The sequence below is a fragment of the Dromaius novaehollandiae genome, chromosome 16, assembly GCF_036370855.1.
Source record: "Dromaius novaehollandiae isolate bDroNov1 chromosome 16, bDroNov1.hap1, whole genome shotgun sequence".
NCBI classification, from domain to species: Eukaryota; Metazoa; Chordata; class Aves; order Casuariiformes; family Dromaiidae; genus Dromaius; species Dromaius novaehollandiae.
The window spans coordinates 1740481-1760626 of NC_088113.1; the positions used below are offsets into that span (position 1 = coordinate 1740481).

Below are 20146 nucleotides of genomic sequence, written 5' to 3' on the forward strand. Positions count from 1 at the left end.
GTATAGCTGAACACCAGTCATCTTATCTTGTATGAGATTTGGTCCTGTGTGCAGAGTCCTGTTGTCCCTAGCACAGCTTGGAAATTGTTCTGACGGGAAGATTGATGTGTTTGGCTCTGAGAGCAAAGGAAGTTTGCCAGAATCTGGGACAGTGTTAGAGAGAGATATTTATGGTTCTTTATAGCTACAGATGTAACCTGACTTGCTCACTGGACGGGTGGAGAGAGCCTGCTTAGTCTTCTAGTCTGTTTAGTCTTTGGACTTCTCTTGCCCTTAGCTGGACCTGGTCTCACCCAAGGTGGTGAGCTGTCAAACTGCAAGACTCTTCAGGATCAGGTTCCTAGAACAGTGCCAGAGAGCTTGCAGACATCACCCAGGTGCAGGCTGCTGTACCTAAGAGCTGAACTGTGTGTGCTTTGACTGTAAAGCAATGGCCTTACTGTAGCAGGAAGAGTTACAGGGGAGTAATTTCAGTAAGCTGAAGACTCTGGCTGTGGCCCCTGTATTAGATGCAAATGCTGTTGCATGTAGATATGTTCTGTTTTTTCTCCTGTCTCTCCACACTGGGTCTTATAACTACGCATATATGAATTGCATGTTGCTGTTGGCAGCATGTTCTCTACCACAACCATCTGAGATGACATCTATGCAGAAAAACTAGAACAACTGGGTAAGTGGTTAAATGAGAAGCATATGCGAAGGTAGGTACATGTTGTATGAAATCCAGAACAGTTACCGACTTGATAGACACCGACTGGGAATTGAGTGAGGTTATCTCTCAATTACAATCTAAGTCCATATTGCCAGTCTACTGCTGGATTGTTGATGTGGAAAGGTTGTTTACCAAGTTTTGCATGAGTTACTGTTGTCTGTACCCTCACCTCTGACTGATTTTGGTTTGTTTTCCACCCAGGTGGATCGTTATACACTGAGGAATGGCCGCCACATTATATTGCTAGCAGAAGGCAGACTAGTCAACTTGGGCTGTGCCATGGGTCACCCTAGCTTTGTTATGAGTAATTCCTTCACCAACCAGGTGTTGGCACAGATCGAGCTGTGGACCAATAGTGACAAATACACTGTTGGAGTCCATTTCCTTCCAAAGAAGGTGAGTTAAGCCAATTTCAGATTGGGTAAGGTAACTCAGTTTTGTCTGTACTTTAATTCAGTGTTGTCTCAGGGAGCTTCTGTCCCTCAATGAGTGCTTGACTTTAGTCACTCTGAGTCTGATGTGGGCTGGTTCTTGTGGCTAGCATGTTGTGCAGAATTGGGACCTGTCTGTCACATGCAGTGGGAATGTTCACTTTTTGGCTTGACCTGGGGGCTCCACCCTGAGGTGCTGGGAAGCCCTGTGCTGCCTCAGGATGGTCAGGGAGCTTCATTCAACTTTTTCCCTTCTGTTGCAAGTCAACATTCACAGCAAGCTTTCACATGCCCATCCAGCAGCAAAGTCTAGTGAGGCAGGGTTAAAGCTGGAGTGAAACTAGAAATCTTTCCCTCTTACTGTGGTTGAGAGTGTCTGGGGCCCATTTGCACCTGAGCAGAGCTTATCATAATCTGGTTCTAATAGCTTCACAAAATATTCATGACACAGATTCCCTTGGGTTTCCCTTTAAACTTAGCTGTGGATTCTTTGTTCTTGGAGAAATCTGGATCATGTCATAACTCTCAAATTCCTTTTATAAAACTAATCTGGTTTTAATTTTTCAAAACAAGCCTGAGAATTTGAGATAGACATTGAAAAAGATGCTGGAGTTAAATCCCACTGCCTTTGAAATGCAACCGGGTGTGACATTAAATGTGAAAATGCTTTTCATTTGGGAAATAGACTATATATGTTTGGGCTTGTTAATGAAATGTTTGTTGAAGGATTTCTAAGCTTGCAAAACCATCCATTAATGATCAAGCAAAGCATAGCAAAGATCTAATGTGGGAAATGATTGTGTCAGAGCTCACTCATCATCCTCTTCAGAAGAAACGTTTTATCATCAATCCTCTTGAGAGGGAGATAGTCCAGTGTTGCTAATAAAACTTCTAAATAACAATTTTTAGTAATCATACTTGAACTGAAAATGAAGAAATAATGCCCAAATCAGTGACTTAAATGCAATTCAGTTTAGCATATGGCAGTGATCTATTTAGAAACGCGTATTGTGGCAAAATGCTCTTTACCCGTGGTACTTCATAGAGGATTTCAGATAAAGCTGTCTTCATGTCAGAACCAGGGAAAGATGGGTAGAATAGCTTTCTTTGATAACTTTCTGGCTAATGTTGTTGCCTGTTCTGTGTAGTAGCTTTGAGGTTCAAATGTAAAATTTAAGAACCGCTAAGTACCTTGCATTATAGAATGTGTACATGTTTGTTGTAGCTAATCATCAAAACTGTTTTCTAGTAATCAAAGAAAATGCTGTGTGTTTTTCCTCGGAAATCTAACCAAACTATTGCATCTGCATTCTTGGTAACAAACCTATCCTTTACGCTCAGCCATCTGATTTTTGTGTGCACTAGGTAAGAATATCAGCATACCTGACTCACCAACAGCTTCTTTTGGAGTTGTGGGGGTAACCTGTCTTACAATTGCTGGAAGTGCACCAGTCAAGCAGATATGCATTCCATTTTAATCTCCCTCTTTTTTTTTTCTGGCAGGATCTGTCAAGCTTAAATGCTTGTTTCCCTTCTAAATCCTGTCTTCTCACTTAGGTTTTCTTTCACTAACTGCTGGTTCTTGCTTTCTTTCCCTCTGACTCTTATGTAGCATTCTATAGCTTTCATGTTTCACTGCTGTGTTCTTTGACTACTTGATCTTTGTTTTTCAGTCATTTGTCTTGTACCTAGTTGGGCATGCTGGTTCTGAATAGATTTTAGCAGTTCCATACTACTTACTATCAGCTGGTAGAGCCCCAGTGAACTGCATTCTGCATAAATGTAACTTTTCATCTTAGCTGGTTCGTTGAATTTTTTTAGAGTGGCTGCTTGTTACTACACTCCCTTTGAGTGGGAAATTTAGGGCTAGACACTGAATCATTTAGGAGATGCTGGTTCACACAAGCTGAAGATCTGGCCCTTGCTTGTTTAGTTGATTTATTGCTCTTTGAATTTCTTACAACTTTTCACATCTGTTTGGTTAGTATGGAGGGGATATCACCATTTTTTCTTGTGCTGCTGGAAATTTAGACTTATCTGTTTCCTTAGCAATGACTACTTGTGTGTTGCAGGAATTAAGTGATGTTAAAGCTTGTCTTTATGTAACTCAGCAGCACTGATCACTTAGTGCTATCCTTTCCATCTCTGAGTGTCTCTTACGGTTCTCCCTTCCCTTCTGACGCAGCAACTACGGTTTCCCCTGTTACTGTCTGTTTTTGAATCTCGTACCTATCTCTTGTGGTTCTTAACTGTCTTGTAGCTTTACGTGTTCTTCAATCCCTTAAGTTAGTAGGTGGGTATTGTCTGACACCTCTGGGATAAAGAAAAGCCCATTACGCTCAGAAAAAGTGAGGTATAAAATATGCTGATATTGTACTTCCCACTGCATACCTTGGCTTTATTTTTCATGGAGGCATGCTTATAGATTCTAGGATTCTTACTGAATTGGTGATTCTTGAATGAATGTTCTTATCCCATCTTCAGGGTACATGTGTTATCTGGAAACCAGATGTATTTTTTTCTGTCAGTATTAGAACTTCTCTAAAATCTTATGATAATAGTGTATGTTAAGGTGTTTTTGTACTGGAAACATGATTGGGGCCTTACTGTTTTACCAAACTGGATATTCTTATCTCTGAATAGTTTGGTCTCTGTTCTTTACTTGTCACTGGATGTGAACATGTAAATGAGACTGAAATGGACTGGATTATGTTAATAAGCCTGAGCTTGATTTGACTCCTTGAAAAGCATGGGGCTTTTCCATCTGAATGCAGTTCAGTGTTCAAGGTCTCTTTGCTCAGACAGGAAAAGAGCTTGCTCACTGCTCTTCCTGTGTCAGCCTGTTAAATCCTTCCTGGGGCTGCTACTGATTTTCAGATACTGTTCCCACTGTTGACTACGACTTTCCTGAGTGATAGGACTTCATTCTGCTAATATTCTTGTCTCAATGCTTTGTTTTTCAGCTGGATGAAGCTGTGGCTGCTGCTCATCTGGATAAACTGTGTGTGAAGCTGACAAAGCTGAGTGAGAAGCAGGCCAAATACCTAGGCTTATCAAGAGATGGGCCTTTCAAGCCAGACCACTACAGATACTGAGCAGGTGGCACTACCCAAAGAACAACATGCAGGGATACGACCTTCCAAAGCTCTTTTGTGTATGCTGGGATCCTGAGAACAAGTCCTTCTCCATCCTTCTCTCAGTACTGCAGAACTGATCCCTTTACCAAGAAAGTTTCAGGGTTTACTTCCTTAGTGAGAGGGGATCACTCTGACTCTTAGAATTAGAATTACTGGAATTAAAATTGGAATTAGCTGATGTCGTGGTGAATACACACTCTTACTGACTTCCACTATCCCAATGAGGAGAGCGGGACAGAAGAGTTCTAAATCTGAATGCCTAGTCTTGTCAAACAGATGGCTCACAGCCTGTTTGAACAGGCAAAGAAATAAGGTGAGGAACTGTCTCTACAGGGAGATCCTGCCTGCTGTGGCCTGTTCAAATTAGATGAATCTTTTTATTAGGCTTGCAATGCCAGGCTTCTGTCCACAAAAGAGCCCTAAACCGGGATGTATATTGTGAAGTTCAGGAAGTAGCACAGAGCATTCCTGCAGCTTGTTTGGTCTCCTTCCTGTGGAATCAATTTAATCTCTTCAGAGATCAGGGAAGAGGGTTTTTTTCTGGGTCGCCTAGTCCAGCAGTTTCAATCAAAACCAAGAGCCTTCTGTGCTGGTTCCATAGCATTTCTAGAAGAGTGTTTAATTTTTTTTAGCAGTCTTCTAGTGTGTTGTGAATGGCTGAGGAAATCACTGAGGGGATGGTTAAGTGTTGGGATCTTGTTTGATTCTCTGAAAACACCAGCAACACGCTTCTACCCCAACTTGATTTTTCTAAGTTGTCATGTCTGCAGTATCTCTGTCAGTGTCTCAAAGTGCTTTTATTAAAGATCTGACTGTGGCCTAACTTGTTTTGTATAGTGAGATGCTTGGATCGGTTTGCCATGGATCTGTTTGGTTTTAAGTGTTCCTTAAGCTGTTGAAAATATTTCAGGTAGTTTCTCCAGGCAAAATTCAGCTAGCTGCCATCATACATTTGAGCTGGGAAAAGCTGCTGCTCAGATTACATAAACTTATTTGAAGGGCTGAATGTTGCAGAAAAAACCTCTACCCCTCTGAAACACATACCGCTCCATATACCTCACGGAAGATCTCTCTTGCCACTGTCCTCTGCAGTCACACATTCCACAGCAGGCCACCTCTGTCTCTGGATGTAAGAATTGGAGGTTTGGTACAACATTGAAGAAGAACCATGGTTGAAGTGCTCTGAGATTCATAGTCAAGCATCAGGTGCAATGTTGTCAGTGAGGGATTAAAACAGATGGTGCAGAGTATGAACTGTTGGAGGAGGAGAAAGAAGATGAGTAAACACGATGTTACTGAGTAGGGAACTTTTTGCACTGTTTTATATTCTGCAAAGAAGCTGTTGCCAGTCACTGAAGAGCATTAATTTTAACTGAGTTCAGATCACATGAACACAGCTACCCTAAATTATTCCATAATCAGTAATGGGTTATCATTTAAATTTCTGTATTTATGCTGAGCTCTTTGCAATTTAGTGCCAAAATTTTAGCTGATAGCCAGGAGCAAAACCATTTAACATTCTTGCAGAGCCTCAGACCCAGAAGCGAAGCCCTATTAATCACTTTTATATTTATGGCATTCCATATCTCATGACATGTATAGCCAGATAAAGTTAGGAGGTCTGTTAAGGTCACCAACAAACTTCACATCAGAGCTAGCTGTTTAGGCTCCTTCACAGAGGAAAAAGGGGAATTTAACTGACCTGTCTTTGGCATAATTCATCTCTTTCTAAGAAAAAAATAGGCACTTTGGACTAGTTGCTGGCAATCCTTTCCTGGTCCACACAGCTGTTGTACACATCTGAATGCAGATGATGGGCAACAGTCACCTTATGTCTGACATAGCTGCATGTGGTAGAGAACAAAGATAATATCAAAAATCTTTGGTCAGCACCCAGACATTGTGTTCCCTTTATATCTGTTCTACTATGTTATTTGCTTATTATGTGTATGTTTCAAGTTGTCATGTTTTATTGAGTCACAGAATAATTTAGATTGAAAGGGACTTCTTGAGTTTGTGTGGTCCAACCTTCCCTGCTCAAAGCAGGGCTGTCTTAGAGTTGATTGTGCTGGGTTTTGATCATCTTTAAGGACAGATTTCACAACTGTTTCTCTGGGTCCCAGTTCTAATGTTCAAGTGCCCTGATGGTGAATCATTTCCCCCCCACACACCTGATGTGAATTTCCCTTGTTGCAACTGGTGTCCATTGCCTCTTGTCACAGAATAGTATCCAGATAAGATACTTGCATTTTCTCAGACAGCAGGAATGTCTCTGATTGCCAGGACCTTTCAAAGAAGATGGATGATAGCCTTGCAATGACAGCCAGCTTCCTTGGCACCCAGGGCTGCATACTGTCTGGTTCCAAGGACTTGTGCATGTTTGAGTGGTTTAAGTACCCCCTAACTGTATCTTCTGCAGTGGGTAGTGCTGTGTTCCCACAGGCTCTGCCTCCAGGCTCAAGGACCTGGGAGGCCAGATGGCAGACCTGACCAATGAAAACCAGGGAAAGGCACTGAGTACCTTAGCCTTTTCTATGTCCTTTAGCACTTGGTCCCTAGACCCATTGAGCAGTGGGCTCATATTTTCTATAGCCTTCCTTTTGCTGCTGATGTGCTTCCAGAGTCCCCTCTTGTACTTCACATTCCTCATTAGTTCAGCTGTAGGTGAAGTCCAGGGTTGTGATTGTTTTTGACTTGATTGCTTCTCTGGATCATGGATGCATAGAATAATTTAGCTAGGAAGGGCTACCTGGAGGTCTCTGATCCACCCCTCTGTTCAAGTGATGACCAATTAGATTGAGTTGCCAATCGGCTTGTCCAGCTGAATTTTGGATATCTCCAGAGACAGGAGATCCTACAACCTCCTTGGGCCTTTATCCCAATATTTGACTGCCCTCAAGGTGAAAAAGTTTTTTCCTTGCATCTAATTGGAATTTCCTGTGTTGCACCATGTGCTCATTGCCTCTTGTTTTATCTCTGTGCATGTCTGAGGACAGTCTAGCTCCATCTTCTCTGCACACTGCCATTAGGTAGTTATAGGCAGCAATAAATCACCCTTCACCTTTTCCAGGCTGAACAAACTTGGGTCTCTCAGCTTCTCATTGTGCATCCTATGCTTCAGCCCCCCGACCATCTGTGTCAATGTTTTATTTATACTGGGGAGCCAAAACTCGATGCAGATGTGGTCTTGAAGGTGCCAAATAGGGAAGAATCCCTTCTCTTGACCTGCTGGCTGCACTTTTATTGATAAAGCCCAGATGCAGGTTGGGCTTCTTTGCTGCATGGGCATTCAAGGACCTTAAACTTCACGCTCTGGTCTCTACAGGCAAGGCTTCCCTTCACGTCTTTGACCAGTTCTTCTTTGTTTGTGAGCAACAGGTCTAGCAGAGCATCTCACCTGGTTGGTTCATCAACCACCTATGTCAAGAAACTGTCCTTCCTGCTCTCTATAAATTCCTGAATTGCTTGTGCCCAACACTATTGCCCTTCCAGCAGATATCAGGGTGGTTGGAGTACCCCAAGGGTGCCAGAGTTTGTGATCAAGAGGCTTCTTCCAGCTACCTAAAGAAGTCTTCAGCTACTTCCTCTTATTGATCAGGTGATTTTGTCAGGTGCCCACCATGATACCGCCCGTCTTGGTTTGTCCTCTGGTACTTACCCAGAAACTTTTGACTTGAGTCTCAAAGAATTATAGTTTCACAGCAGGTAAAGGTGAAAAAAATAGCTGACACAATGAATTTATCTGAAATGTATGCTCCATTAGGTGATTAATGTGTAGCATATTATGCTAGCAGTGTGCTTTGTCATCTCAAATGTTTTCCGGGAAGGTCTGTCAGAGGGTTTTTGAGTGAGGACTAGCAACCAGTGGTCTGTTTGCATTAATGGTATTTTATTATCATTTTGTATGTTGGGTAGTGGGTTAGGATTTTTTTTCCCGTCTCTATGTTCAGATTGCATACAGAAGTGTTTAATGCAGAGACATTTATATGCATATATATATATTTGGTTTTCTCAGAAAGACCATAAAATGACCAGTTCTACTTCTGCTTTGCTGCTAAAAATACAGTGATTTATGCAAGTTAACAATGTGGGAATTTCACTCGGAGCATGATTTGAGTTGATAAGTTTATATATAAAAAAATTTATATTTAATTCTGCTAGACCTTCTGCTTTATTGATTGAATAAGACTAGATCAAAACCTAATAAAGTTTTTTTTCCGCTTTCCCACACCCCAGAGTGCAATGGTGGTTTAGTCTTGCCTCTAGAAGAAAGAGCATGGCTGGTACCTGTCAGCAGTATTGTTCGTGAATCAGCAGCACTTGAGCTCGTTTCTTAACGCAAGGTGATATTTGATAATTCTGTTAATCTGTTATTGTGTCCTGACTAGCCTTTTTTTTCTGTGCAGCTTAGCAGCCTCTTTTCCTTCAGGACATTTTGTTCTTTCTTGCTATGATGTGAAGATCATCTGTACTTTGGCCAAACTGAGGTGTAACCTTGATTTCTTTATGAACTCTTTTTCAGGGACAGATTTGAATAACCTTTACAGCAAAATATGCAGATTTCACTTCTGTTTCAGAAGCTTTCCAGAATGGATAGAAGGAATTTGAAACATGACCTTTGAAGCAGCAGCTGGTTTCCTTTAAAAAAAAAAACAAAAACAAAAAAACCCCCCAAACAACTCATTGTTGTTTCATGTCATGACTCCCTGCTAATTTCTCAACAGATGTCCAATCCAGAGTAAAGGAAATCATACAGCCTCATTGCTTGCTTGCTTTTTATTGGCAAGAGCACATCAGTTGTCACTAAGAGCTGCACTAAATTGTTTGCAACTTTTTTTGACAGCTTTCTAGGTTTATCTATTTTATCTAGATGCTGTGAATTCACTATTCAGTCTGGCCTGAAGTCAAGTATCGTGATTCCCTGAATAGAGAGTATCTTAATTCCACTATGGTTCCCTTACAGTGGTTTTAGAGCAAATGAATGAAAAAGAACAATAACAGCAACAAGAACCCAGCATCTGTATGTGTTGAGGCTCACAAGCTCCCCCTCCCCAGTGCTGAAATCCCGTGCATCAGTTCATGTGGCTTCCCACATCTGGCACGCTGAGTTGGGTGCCAGTGACAGACTACGGCTTTTCTCCTTTTTTGGACTCTGCGCAGTAGATGTCACGGTGCGAAATGTGAGCCACAGGCTATTTGGATCTGACGCACAGGAAAAAAAGCGGGGGAGACGGATTACTGTGCTGTATTGCAAACTGATGATACAGAGACCTTGGCATGGGCAGGGTTGGGAGCATGAAGTGGGAACAAATCTGAGTTTCATAATTTATGAAACTCAACAGGTCAGGTGTATGTGCAGGCAGGAAGATTCATTTAACTGTATGCTTGTGCATGTTCCCTTTGTGAAAAGTGCAGCAAGGAAGCTGCTACAGGGCAGCGTGCAGCACCGGTTGACTCTGCGGTGCTTCTGTCAGGCTCATGTCCTCAGCTGGGCTGACCAAACGTGATGGCTGGTAGAGCGGCCTTGCTTTCCAGCGTATCGACCACATCCCCCAGCCTGGTTTGCAGACTCATTTTGCAAAGCAAAATGAGAAGTGAGATTTCCCAACCATGCATAAATGAAGTCTAGTTTGGGTAAGTGTGCATGTATATAAGAGGGATGTGGAGAGCACAAAGAATAGGATCTAAAGCTAAATTCAGAGGCGAAAGATAGCGTGCTGTTTTTTTGTGAAATAGGAATTGACTTGGATTAATAAATGGCCTAAAAAATAAACCAATTAACCACTGGTTGAGATCTGGGAAATGAACAGATGTCTTTCAGATTCATTTTCAATGTGAACATTTAGCTTATTGTTATCATTGAAAATACTATTGCCTCTTTTAAATATTGCAAGTTTCCCCTGTTCCTCCTTCCACCACTGAGTGAGAAGCAGTGAGAGAACACAGGCCATCATTTTTTGTCCATCTATCTCAACCAAATGCATTAGTCTCCATGATTTTAAAAAAGAAACTAGTTTGCAATACAGTCTTGTAAGGTCTTCCTCTTTATTTTTTTTGAGTTGCTAGATGTTTTGTGAAATGGAGATTGATGGAGGAGTACAGATAGCCTTAGGAAATGCATATCATCACTAGCTGGGGACAAAGAATGCATAAATGAAGGCTCCCCTGTTGACTAAGTGATTAGTAACTGGCTCTGTTTTCATGGTGGTGGTGGTTCTTGAAGATGATCTGATGTTTCTCAAAAGCAAATTGTGGATTTTTAGCCTTTGGGGCTTTATTGTTAAGAGAAATCAAATGTAGCAAATGCACACTGTAATGCCTCTGTAGTTTTACCAGCAGCAGTGTTTTCTGCCAGATAACTTTGCACAGCTGTAATGAGCTTCAATTGCAATTAAGTATTTTTGCTGGTTTTTTTTTAATCACTAACCCAACCCAGCATGTGTGCTCATGATTTGCAGGCCAAGCGAAAAAACAAAATGAAAAAAACCCACAAACATGACTGTAAAAAAATATGGCCTATGGAAAGTACTTCTAGAAGTTAATAGGATGGAACCAAAAAGCATCTGTTAAAGTTATGCAGCAACCTTTCAAACTGGATGGGCATTGACATCCATTCTGTTTGTCTGCCAAATTCCCTGAAATTCTGTGGTAGAGCAATTAAAATCTTTAGGATACTTAGCCTATAGCAAAGTTTTTACTTTCTGCTACATTCTGTAGAGTCCAGAGACAATTCTTAACAAACCTGTTATTTTTCTGTAGCACTCTGGTTTTGGTTTCATCAACCAGGAACTTATATCTGTAAGGGAGCATTAAATGGGCATACATTCATGGGCATGTGGTCTCTTTCCCTGTCAGGAGAGCAATATTTTAGAAGTAAATTGGACAGCTTCTTAGTTGCACTATTGCAGATGTTGGAAGCACCTTTAAATACTTAGTGATGAGGCTGACACCCAGAGTCTGTTTTGGGCCTAGGATTATTGGTAGTATCTGCTTTGCATTGTTAACTTGATTTCTACTCAGAACAACCATGTGCTGTTCTTGTTTTTCCTCCCCTCCAAAATTGTTTCCTGTCTGTACTTTTTTTTTAATGACTGGATACAAACTCTTTTTGGCCTTTTTGGAGGTCTGAGATACTACCTAACCTGCCCCCGAGATGTCATTTTGTAGATGAAGAATGACATCTCTGACCAAACCCCTGCCCATAGAAGAGAGCAGTAGTAATGGAGACATGTTGTGAAGAAGTTGAAGAGAATAAAGGGAACTAAACCATCTGGTATGGTCACTTAGTGCTGCAAATATTTGCTTCCCAAATGGAGTATTTATTATTATGAACTGAATGACAGTTTTATAGCAAGGAGATCTTTTAAATATTAAAGCCTTCTACTTGAAAGCTGTCTGGCTTTGCCAGATATTTCTGAGGTTATTTAGAGTGAAGGACCCCTGGCTATTGTCCTATTTTAAATGCATTTGCTCCCATTTCCATTCTTGAAGACTCAAGGAATTGCTGTTTTTCACCTATTGCTTTAAATATCTTTACTATTAGCCTTTGATGTGTCTGTATATATATTTTTTAAATGGCACACTCATTTTTAATGGAGCTCAAGGAAAGTGAGACTGTATATTCTAGCTATTACTATTATAATTTGTATAATACTGTTTACCTGTTTGAGGTGGCTGTGTCAAGTGAAAGGAAGGCCGTATGAGATCATGAATGACATTTTGCCTAAGGAAACTGCCAAAAATAGCAAGAGTATCAGAAGAACATTGCTATTAGCTAATCCTACCTGATGGCAGAGAGTGAGTAATGAAGGTATGACCTAAAGTTTATTAAAGTCAGCAGAAGATTTCCACTGATGCAAAGGGGCCTGGATGGACTCACTAGGGAGTGTATATTTTTGTCTTTTCCTGCCTTTATCTGTATAGATGAATGCCACATGTGAATTGCGCTATGACACTATTACAGCCGTTTAGGGCTCCCGTTTTTCAGGCCAGGATTTTATCATCTCAGAGGACTTCCTGGGTAGAAGTGTGCATATGTCGTGCAGCAATTGTAATATTTTTCATTTCTTTGGGGAATCCTGCAGAAAGGACCAAAGCCTCCCATTTCTTCTGGGAGAGCTGGGAGAGGGACTTAGCCATATGTTGGCCATGTGCAAATTATCTGAGAGGTTTGCCAATAAAATCTCTGTATTATCTCAAAAAGTAATCTGCAGGCACCACAAATTTAAGAAAAGCATTTTGAGAGTGATTAATTGCTGTTTTAAGATAGCCTAGTGCATCTCGCTAGGCTTCTGCTGCTGCCCCAGATGGGCACAGTCTCCTGGAAGTTCTGTGTCACATCTCCCAGTCTTGTATGAGCATCTCTGATACCCTAAAAAGTCTAAGATGATACCAGACACATATTTATGCTGCAGAACTGCTCCTCTTGTGAATATTCATTAGAAAAATGAAAATACAGGAGCTGATTTTCATATCTCTCTTCTTAGGTCATTCAAATATAACTGTGGAAGAAGCAGAAAATACCCTTTTCAACTCTGGAGAATTGAATGATAGAAAAACCTAAACTAGCCCTGTGTGCAAGGCTGGCATTTGACTGTCTTGCCTCTCAGATCAGGGTGGTTTGCTGGGGATGGGGAAGAAAATTCCACCAAATCCTCTTGAGATATAAAAAGTCTATTACTATTGTTACTGTTTAATGTACTGTAAATAACTAATTAAGAACAGAGTACTGCAAGTTTCTGCTGACTTCAGGATCCTCAACATCTTGTTGAGTCTATAGAAATTGGGAGTATTCAGTATTTTAGAGGAGTTATCAGCAGGACATCTCAGGGCCTCTGATCTAGAGCTCTTTGGAGCAGGTGCTTTTTGTTGTGTTCACGTATGGCATTAAGCATGATACCAGTACTGCTGCTTATACAACAGTCATAGTGGTTACGAAAAAAAATTAAATATGGGGAAAGTGCCTTTCTCCAGTTTGCTGGATTAGGGAACTTTTCTCATGAATAGTGCCATTACTCAAGTTCTGTGATTTTACAGCTGTTCGGTGGCTAGCTATGTCTAGCTTCTATGAAGAACTACAGGTCTTTTTTTTATATCTCTTATTCGACAGGTTTAAGGAGCTGCTAAGAGGTTTAGGGAGGAAATATATGCTGTGGCTCCATTGTGCATGTCCCAAAGCTTTGTGCTTTATCTACATTGACTGGAGCTGTTGATGCCATTGAAAAATATCTAGTGGAGACTGGATATGGATGAAATGAAAATTAAGACAACACAGAGTGGAGATCATACTAACAGAAGAGAAAGCCATGCATAGGTAGCCAAGATTCAGCACTGCCCACGTATGTGGGCCCATCTGTAATGCCCCCAGTAGCATTGCTATGGCTAAGTCATGAACTTCTGACTATAGCCTTTAGCAGTCTGGGCGACTTCACAAACTCATTGACTCTGGTGGGGTGCCCACCAAATGTGACGTGGGAGTTTGTCTCATCCCTATGGTTGGAGAACCACATAGTGGCAGTGGTTAGGGCAGTTACCCTGTTTGCGCCTGACACAAAGTTTGCAACTTCTGCTTTAGCTGTGGAAGCCTTTCTGAGATAATTCCTGACTTTATAACTAAAAGGCTAGGTTGTATCAATGCATTGTGCTCGAAGGTAATCCTAAATCCAGGGTAGGAGCAGCATCTTACTGGAGTCTGGAGGAGCGTTCTGACCTAGCCAGGGCTCAGGTAACAATCAAATTACTGCATATTTTCTGAGTTGTGGTTCCTGTCCCTCTCTTCTCTTCCAAATTACTGTAAATGTGAGGTAATTCAGTTCCCTTTAGTTTAGGGGAGTGGCTGATACGTTTGAGGACATGGCTGCTATTCAGGGTGACTTTGACAGGCTGGATAGATGGGCTGATGGGAACCTCATGAAGTTCAATGAAAGCAAATGCACAGCCCTGCCCCTGACAGGGAATACCCCCCTGCAGCAGGACATGCTGGGGGTGATTGCCTAGAAAGCAGCTTTGCAAAAAAAGACCTGAGTCCTGGTGGACAACGGGTTGAGCAGGAGTCTGCAGTGTGCCCCTTTGCCAAAAAAGGCTGACCACAAAAAGGCTGTGTTATCAGGAATGCAGCCAGCAAGGCGAGGGAAGGGATCCTTCCCTCCATTGAGCACTGCTGAGACCCCTTCTGCGGTGCTGGGTCCAGTCTGGGGCTCCCCCGTACAAGACAGGCGCAGAACGTAGGAGGAGAGGCTGAGAGAGCTGGGTCTGTTCAGCTTGGAGAAGAGAAGGTGAAAGGGGATCTTACTGCTGTTTGCAACTGCCTGATGGAAGAGCGTAGAAAAGGCAGAGCCAGACTCTTCTCATAAATGTACAGGGATAGAAGAAGAGGCAACAGGCACAAGCCGAACAAAGGAAATTTCAATTAAATATAAAGAAAAAAAATGTTCACCATTCAGGTGGGTGGTCAAACACTGGACCAGGAGCACACAGAAGTTGTGGGACCTCCATCTTTGGAGGTACTTAAATCTCAACTGGACAAGACCCTGAGCAACCTTATCTAAGCTGGTCCTGGTTTGAGCAGAGGAGTTGGACTAGAGGCCTCCAAAGGTCCCTTCCTACCCAAATTGCTCTAGGATTCTAAATAAATTCTTTTAAGGGATACAAATTTATTTAGTATCACCAACATCACACAGGATGTTTTTGCACACCTTTGCCAATGGAGAGATGGTAGGCAAGAGAGCAATAATGCCAGAAGTACTTGTGCTTTCTACTGAATAACTTGTCTTGGGTGGCAGCCAAAGAAGCAGATTTCATTTTCACTTCTCTTTTCAAACATTCTTTAGATAAGACTAAGCGGTGCTTTCTGCGAACCTCAGCAAATTTAAGACTGAAATCTAAATAATGAACCATGCCTCTAATTTTTTTTCTCTGTAAGAGGAATAACTTGCTAGGAGGCAATTACTTCTGTTAAGTTTTAAATGAACTACTGAATAAAAAAATCTAAGATTAAGTTTTTGTTTGGAAATACATAGCTGTTTGTTATGCACTTTCAATTCTTGAAATTAAGTCTTCGTGACAGGTCTGCTCCAGGTATTACAATGGCAAATGGGATTTTGAAATGCAGTAACCATAGCAGGCCATTCCATGCCTTTTCTCCTCAGGTTAAGGGTTTGATCTTGGAGATCACTGTGTGAAGAAGGCTGTCCAGTTCAAAGCTCAGAGGTAGGTAGAAAGAAATAGCAAGTGATCATGTGCTTATGTTAGGAGAATTCTTTTAATGATTTTCAGCCTTGATTCTGCAATTCAGAGTCATGTTGATTAATATTTCCTCATGCAAGTCATCTCTTTGAGTTAAATATGACATTGGATGTGAACAAGTGCTGTATTGGTCTATTTAACATGTTATAAAGTCACTTCTGGCCATGGAATGGTCTAGTTCAGCTTAAAATGGTTTGATTAAAAATCTCATGATGGGATATTTTTTGTATTGTCTTTAATGTTGTTTATTATCAACACCTGTACATAAAGTGACCCCGAGACTGTACTCTCCCATGAACAGTGTGTTCCACAATGCTCCAAGGAGTATGTTCTCTGTAGAAATAAGACAATTTTTGCACCATAAAATAGAGCTCCTTCAGAACCAGCTTTGGGCATGGGTTATACAAGTTCTTCCTTGGCTCTTGAATTTGCTCACACAACAAGTCTCCATCTGGTTCACTTTTATTCATTGCATTGTGAAATTGGCCCTGTCTCTGTGTCTCAGAGGGACTTTATTAAATCTTTCAGCAACCTTAGACAAAGCAGCATCACAAATACTGTTGACTTGGAAAAAGCTGTTCTGCCTTCCATCAAATTATTCCTTCTATGAGAAGATCCTAAAGACTGACATGACAAGTTGTTTGACCCTTTGTGGGTCTTCCAGATGGTTTCAAACATTAGCCTGGGAGACTGTGAGGTGTTTGAAGCTGCTGTAGTCATTAAGGTGTTAATTCTACTAGTTTGTGTTTATTAGGGTAAACTTGGATTTTATGGTCTTTGAGTTTGACAATAAGCAATCAGATCAGGACTTTGGATGGAAAATACAGTATCTGTTTTAAATTCACACCAGATATTTGGAAAAGTTGATAGTGATTTATTTATACTGAATTCTACTCAGCTGTAATCAGAGTAAAACTTCCATTAATCTCTAGGAGCAGAATGAGACTGTATCTTGGAGCATTGTTGGGTCTGGTGCTGTGCTTGGATTCCACTGAAGATTTCATTGAAGACATTTTGACATGTGGCAACTGAAAATTAAACACTCCATCTTTGCCATGCATACATTTTATCATCTATGTGCTGATGACATTTCAAATAGGTCCCCTAGGGAACTCTTACAACAAACTCTAACATAAATATCTGTTCAAACTAAACACAGGAAACAAATAGTAGATGTACATGTTTTACTGATTTCTGTATCCTATCAGTACCTCATGCAATGTGGTCTATAGCTGGAGAAGTAAAGTCGCTAAGATTAACAACAATTTCAGAGTACTTGATTCTATATATTTTTTGTTTTGATAGATGAATGGCAAAGAAAGCATAATCTGTTTTTAGTCAATTCCAGTTACAAAAAAGGCTTATAATCAAATTTGTCAAAATGCACTATGTATAAATGCTATATTAAAAAGTATGTGCTTAAAAACAAATCCCCTCATTCTCACAGGAAAGAACCTTTCCTTTTCTTCCATTGCCTAAATGGACTGTCCTGTACTTCACTAGTTCAGCTTCCATGTCTCAGGCCCCTCATTGTGGGTGTCAGCACTTTCCATCTCCTTAGCTGACAGCCACGTGCTGGAGTGGGAGATGCTGTATAGAGATTGGCACCTGAGCTGTTCTGTTTCATTTCTAGCTCTGCTTCCTTTCTTTTCCTTTTCCTCTCCTCCTGTTCCCTTCCTACCCCCACTAAAATACAATTTTTTCTAGCTATCTCACCATTCTGATAATAAAATGATTTTATTTCTACTTTAGAAGTTGGTGTGTGATTATTAATACGATTTTAATATCAACCAAGGACACTTTTTGATAGTCTTTGGAAACATTATTTTGAAACACCGTGACAGGAACTTGCAGCTTTCCTTCATTAAAGAAGGTGCTAAATTCTGTTCCATGGGACCATCATAATGTGTATCATTCTTCCTCCTGTTCCTCTTTTTATCATACCTGAATGGCTTACAGATTCCTGAGCCAGGATGTCTGATTAAAAGAAATAGCTATGTACCTTTAAAAGAATCCAAGCTTGCATCATGTATGACAACTGATACATTGTATGAAAGATGAGTTCAATGACATTCTGTCATTGTTTAGACTTTCTCGGATGAATCTCTGTCAACTTTATATATCTCTATGAAGATGGACAGACATTTTTTGTCAACATCTGACTTGTGTTTTGAGCTCTGGTCTTTGTAAAGCTATCAGAAGAAAAAAAGTACATATAATTTGAGGCACTTTAAAGAGTATTTGTATCATCTATGTTGTCTTTGCCTGCCTGGAACATTTTGTAGCCCTTAGTTGTGCTTAGCAATAAATCAGTAAAGAAATGTTCTCCTAATTAGACTTGCACAGAGCATTAGAAAATTCAGGATTGTGATCATAAATTCATAATTAGAAAATATATCATTGTGAAAGCAAAAAGGCATTGGCAGGAACACTGGTGCAGTCATTTAACAGGCAGGCAAAGAGAACGCAAAAATATGGCTTAAACCCTGGGAGTGCAGGTGACTCTTCTAGTGACTGGCAATAACAGTGGGAGGAACGGAAAAGACTAAAATCAAGAAAGAACCACAGAAGAAAGAAGACTGTAAAGGAGTGGGGAGAGAGACTAAGACTGTAGATACAGAAGAGGGAAAATAAAAAGCAACAGAACTGGAGTTTGGCAGATGAAGTATTCAATGCTGGAGACAGCTTCCAGGTCTGCTCCTCCACTCTTCTGTGACCTATTGCATCCCTCCTTGTAGTTTGCCAAAGGAGGAATTTCCAACTATGCCATCAAGGATAACTCAAGACTGGATCTTCAAGAAAAAGAGAAAAATGTCTTGGTTCTAGACACTTGTATACTGCTGCCTAGATCTTAATCCATACCTTCCCTATATGCAGAGCTACTTCTGACCCTTCAAGGGTTTGATGCAGCATTTGATTATTTTTTTCTGCAGTTACCGCTTGTGTGAAGTTTGTCAGCCAAATTCATGTTTAGGGTAGGTGCTGGGAATTGCCCATAGTGAGAATGTACATATGGACTAAAAGAAAGATTGCTTGTAACATTTTTTTCAAATTGTGGGCGACACATTTATTTTTTGTTGATATTTCCCTTCTTCCTCTGAGTCCTGGGTACGTGTTCCTCCTTCTGGTCTCTAAATGAATGACACGCACCGTGTCTAGGGCAGCAGGAGGCAAAGTGCCAGGGACTCCTCTCTTATGGATATGGCTGGGAAAAAATCTGATTTTTCAAGTCATGAGGCACAGATACATTCAGGTTAAAATATACGTGCAGATTATACATCCTGGAGATTCTGGCTATGGGAAACCCTGGAGGTGGATGTACTGATGCTTGGGCGGGGGTAATTACAAAATTGACTTACTGTTTTGGGTCTGTTTTTCCAGGTAGAATAATTTATATAGATTCTAGTCCTAACTTTTGTTGAATGTGCGAGGAGGGAGTTAACCTTGAAACCTGCATTTTCAGCTTGGTACTTTGGTTCTGTCAGGAGTTTGTACAGTGGTGTCCTTGTGGGCAAACCCAAGCTTTGGTTCCTCACTGGATTAACCTGTACCATTTGTAACCTGTGATGTAACCTGCACCTGATGTAACCTGTGGCCACTTGTATGCTATTGGTGCAGGTTTTGCAGTTCTGGTTAGGCAATATTGCGGTCTGGTGAGTATTACCCTTCAGAAAAAAACAGCATTCTTCTTTAAATGCAGATCAGTTCTGCCAAAAATACTTGTTTGATGTACTTTTCCCTGGCTGTGTGCTGCATTTAAAAACTATCCTGTTTATGATAACATTACCCCATGAAAAAAACCCTATTGTCCATTTAGTTTTAGGAGGGGCAAATCCAACCTACCAGCTTCAAAGCTCTAATTTGATTGCAATACATGAGACAGTTTGAAATAGACACTTGTGAAGCTAATGAAAGACAGAAGCCTTAATGTGTTACTGGTTTGACCTAGCACTTTGGGTTTAACAGTAGACACTGGCAGATGGTCTGAAAAATTCGGCATTTGCACAAGGCACAGTAGTTACAACATGAATTCAAGTGTGGTTTGCAGGTTTTGAAATTTGGCACACAGTCAGCTGCAGGTGTGGGCCTTGGTTTTGGAGATGTCTTCGGTTCAGCATTTTTCTAGAAGAAAGACATGAAAATTCATACTACCATAAAACCAGTATGAGTTAGAATAAATCATAGATGCAAATAAAAGGAACCATGGGAACTTCTGGCTTGAGATCAGTAGGTAGTTGTTTGTAGTGAGACCTATATTAGCAGCAATGTAGAGTTGACATGATGGGACTGGAACATGGGAAATGGTGGCTTGAGGTCAACCATGATTTGTCAATACCCTACCTCACATGGTTTGCTTGTCAGGTTGTTTTTGGAATTAGGTAATCCTTTCTGCATCAGATTTGTGCATGGGAATCCTTAATTACAGTCATGGGTAAGTGGGCTGAAAAAAATCTCTGAGCCAATCTCTGTAGTGTTGCCTCTCTACCTATGATTGCGAAAGGGGAGAAACTTCAGCTTGATCAGCATGTGCCTGGGGCTTGGGTGAGACCTCTGGGGTCCTGCAGGTGTTCTGTTCTGTTTTTAACTTCTTAGTTCTCAGAAATTTCAGTTGTAAGCTACAA

The 20146-nt window shown here is 40.9% G+C and overlaps 2 protein-coding genes across 3 annotated transcripts in view; one reads left to right on the top strand and one right to left on the bottom strand.

Moving 5' to 3' along the window:
* AHCY (adenosylhomocysteinase) overlaps window positions 1-5103 on the top strand; it is a 31129-nt gene extending 26026 nt beyond the window's left edge. Inside the window, exons 9-10 of the mRNA XM_026115742.2 lie at window positions 914-1108; window positions 4107-5103. Coding sequence (XP_025971527.1) covers window positions 914-1108; window positions 4107-4238 — 327 coding nt within the window. The 3' untranslated portion in view covers window positions 4239-5103. The remainder of the gene's footprint in view (window positions 1-913; window positions 1109-4106) is intronic.
* A 10418-nt stretch (window positions 5104-15521) lies between these two features.
* Window positions 15522-20146, bottom strand: part of ASIP (agouti signaling protein) — a 31415-nt gene continuing 26790 nt past the window's right edge. For both annotated transcript variants that reach the window (XM_026115743.2, XM_026115744.2), the window contains one exon: window positions 15522-19646. In XM_026115743.2, the coding sequence (XP_025971528.1) occupies window positions 19470-19646 (177 nt within the window). In that variant the 3' untranslated portion in view covers window positions 15522-19469. The remainder of the gene's footprint in view (window positions 19647-20146) is intronic.